Source organism: Gekko japonicus, unplaced genomic scaffold (assembly GCF_001447785.1).
Source record: "Gekko japonicus isolate JY-2015 unplaced genomic scaffold, Gekko_japonicus_V1.1 scaffold360, whole genome shotgun sequence".
Classification (NCBI taxonomy): domain Eukaryota; kingdom Metazoa; phylum Chordata; class Lepidosauria; order Squamata; family Gekkonidae; genus Gekko; species Gekko japonicus.
This window is the reverse complement of record NW_015172015.1, coordinates 686,150-688,296: the sequence shown is the minus strand read 5'-3', so window position 1 is coordinate 688,296 and position 2,147 is coordinate 686,150. Positions and strand designations below refer to the sequence as shown.

General features: G+C 43.5%; 1 protein-coding gene across 1 annotated transcript in view; it reads left to right on the top strand.

Moving 5' to 3' along the window:
* The window catches only part of CCDC57 (coiled-coil domain containing 57), an 83,758-nt gene that overhangs the window by 37,542 nt on the left and 44,069 nt on the right, over nucleotides 1–2,147 (top strand). Inside the window, exon 10 of the mRNA XM_015420350.1 lies at nucleotides 624–686. Coding sequence (XP_015275836.1) covers nucleotides 624–686 — 63 coding nt within the window. The remainder of the gene's footprint in view (nucleotides 1–623; nucleotides 687–2,147) is intronic.

Here is a 2,147-nt window from a genome sequence, read left to right as displayed (position 1 = left end):
TTTTTTAATTCTTTACAAATGGTCATATATTTTTATATATTATATATATTAAGTTTTAATTGTTGGCCCGCTACTCTGTTTGAATTACCTTTTTAAGGTTCTTGATCCTGGGTGCATAATAGAGCCATACTGACAAAAGTTAGACCTGGTCAGTGCCCGGATTGGATGGGAGGCTTCCTGGGAATCCTGCATTATTAAGTGTCATGAGGTCAATGACAGAAGAAAAGCAGCATATAAATATAATAGGTTATGACAATCCTGTCAGCATGTAATGGTGATTAGTAAACAATAGCCAAATTGTGTCTTGGATACATGGCACTAAATTGCTCACTGATCTAAAATGATGTGTTTGATCTTTTTTTTTCCTTTAAAAAAAGTTGTGCTGCGCTTAGTATTTCCTGTCCAAGGATGCAGATAGTTATTGTATAGGCTGGGAAAAGTTAAGTGTTAAGACAGGAAGGAAGATTGATTATTGTAGGGGAAGAAGGCTATCAAAGGTACCAGAAGCTCCAGGACCTTTCTCTTAAAAGAAATCCTGCATGATAGCAGAGAACTTGACAACGTAGAATCTAAGGTGATAAATACTTTAGCACAAGACTTAAGTTAGTGTAATTTTCTTGTAGGTTACTGCCGAGCTGCAAAAGAAGGAACAGAAGTTGCATGAAGTGGAAATGGTTCTGTCTTCTGTAACCCTTGAGAGAGACCAAGCCGTTGAGGTACTTAAGAAGCATGGTCTCTTGCCAGAAGGAACAAAACAGGTTAGAATTACTTATGCTATTTATTGACTTGAATTAACCGTGGACAGTTCACCTTGTAACCAAAGCTGTTTCTAGGATATATTGCACCTAACAACAGCTTCATATGTGACAAAATTCTTATTTACTTTACTTCTTACTGTTTTTACAACCTAAGTCATAAACAGCAAACCCTCTTCCCATGGGAGGAGAACCTAAAAGTTAGTTATCATGTAACTTAACAACTGCTGCCAAAAATTTCGCCACACACAAAATTCTTATATGAAAATAATTTCCATATAGGAAATGGTATATAGACTGCATGTAGTTTGTCACATGATATATACATGTATGTATTTTTATTGTATATATGGGCATTTGAAAACCATGACTGGATGTGGTTTTAGAATGTGCATACAGTACGTATGCCTTTAACAAATCACACGCGCAAGCAGTCCTCAGACCTAACAACATACATATGGTTTGAACACTACTTAACACATGGAAGTGGATCTGTGTCATGTATGAGAGGCAAAGAGTTTTTTGCAAGACATTCAGGCCCGGCGCTTTCATAAGGCAAGGTAAGGCGGCTGCCTAACGGTGCGAGCGTAGAGGGGCACTGGAATGGTCTGCTGCCTCGCCCCTCCCCCATCAAAAGCCCTGCTCCACTTTGTTGGCCCTTGGCCTACCGCCCCGCCGAGGTCTTTGATGCGATTTGGTGCCCTTTCCTCACTTGGCGCTGTGAGGCGGGAGAGGCAGCCAGCCACATCCAGCGAGCGCACGAGGCAGGATGTGCGTGTGCGCAAGGGGGAGCAGTGCGCGGGCCTGGCAGGGGCCACCTAGTCTAGTGCCAGTCGGGGCTTCCTCCTTCTTCATGCTCTCTTTCTCTGGAAGGCTAGGGGCTCCGCAAGCGGAGCAAGGCCATACCTCTGCCTCCTTCCTTTGTTTGAAAATTGGTGGGTGCACGGGGGGGGGTGCAAGAAGGTAGCCTCGCCTAGTGTGCAAAAAAACCCTGAAGACATTACAGATTGGACATTTATCCAGGGGTCGTTTCATAGAAAAAGAGCTAGGGGGACTCATTAGCATAACTCATTAGCATATGCCACACACCCTGACATCACCGGAAGTGTGTCATAAGGCCACACCCCCTGCCATCACCAGAAGTGTGTCATAAGGCCACACCCACCACTCAGTCTTAGTCTTAAAGGTTAGTCTCCCCACAACAGACACCCTGTGAGGTAGGTGGGGCTAAGAGAGCTCTGACAGAAACTGCTCTTTTTCAAGAACAGCTTGCCAGAACAATATGAGCAATATCCTGAGGAAATTGTGGAACCTGCCTGTGACGACCTCTTATTTGGGGAGGTCTAGTTTTACTTTCAAATGTTCTTTCAGTTTCACTCTGTAGGGTATTCT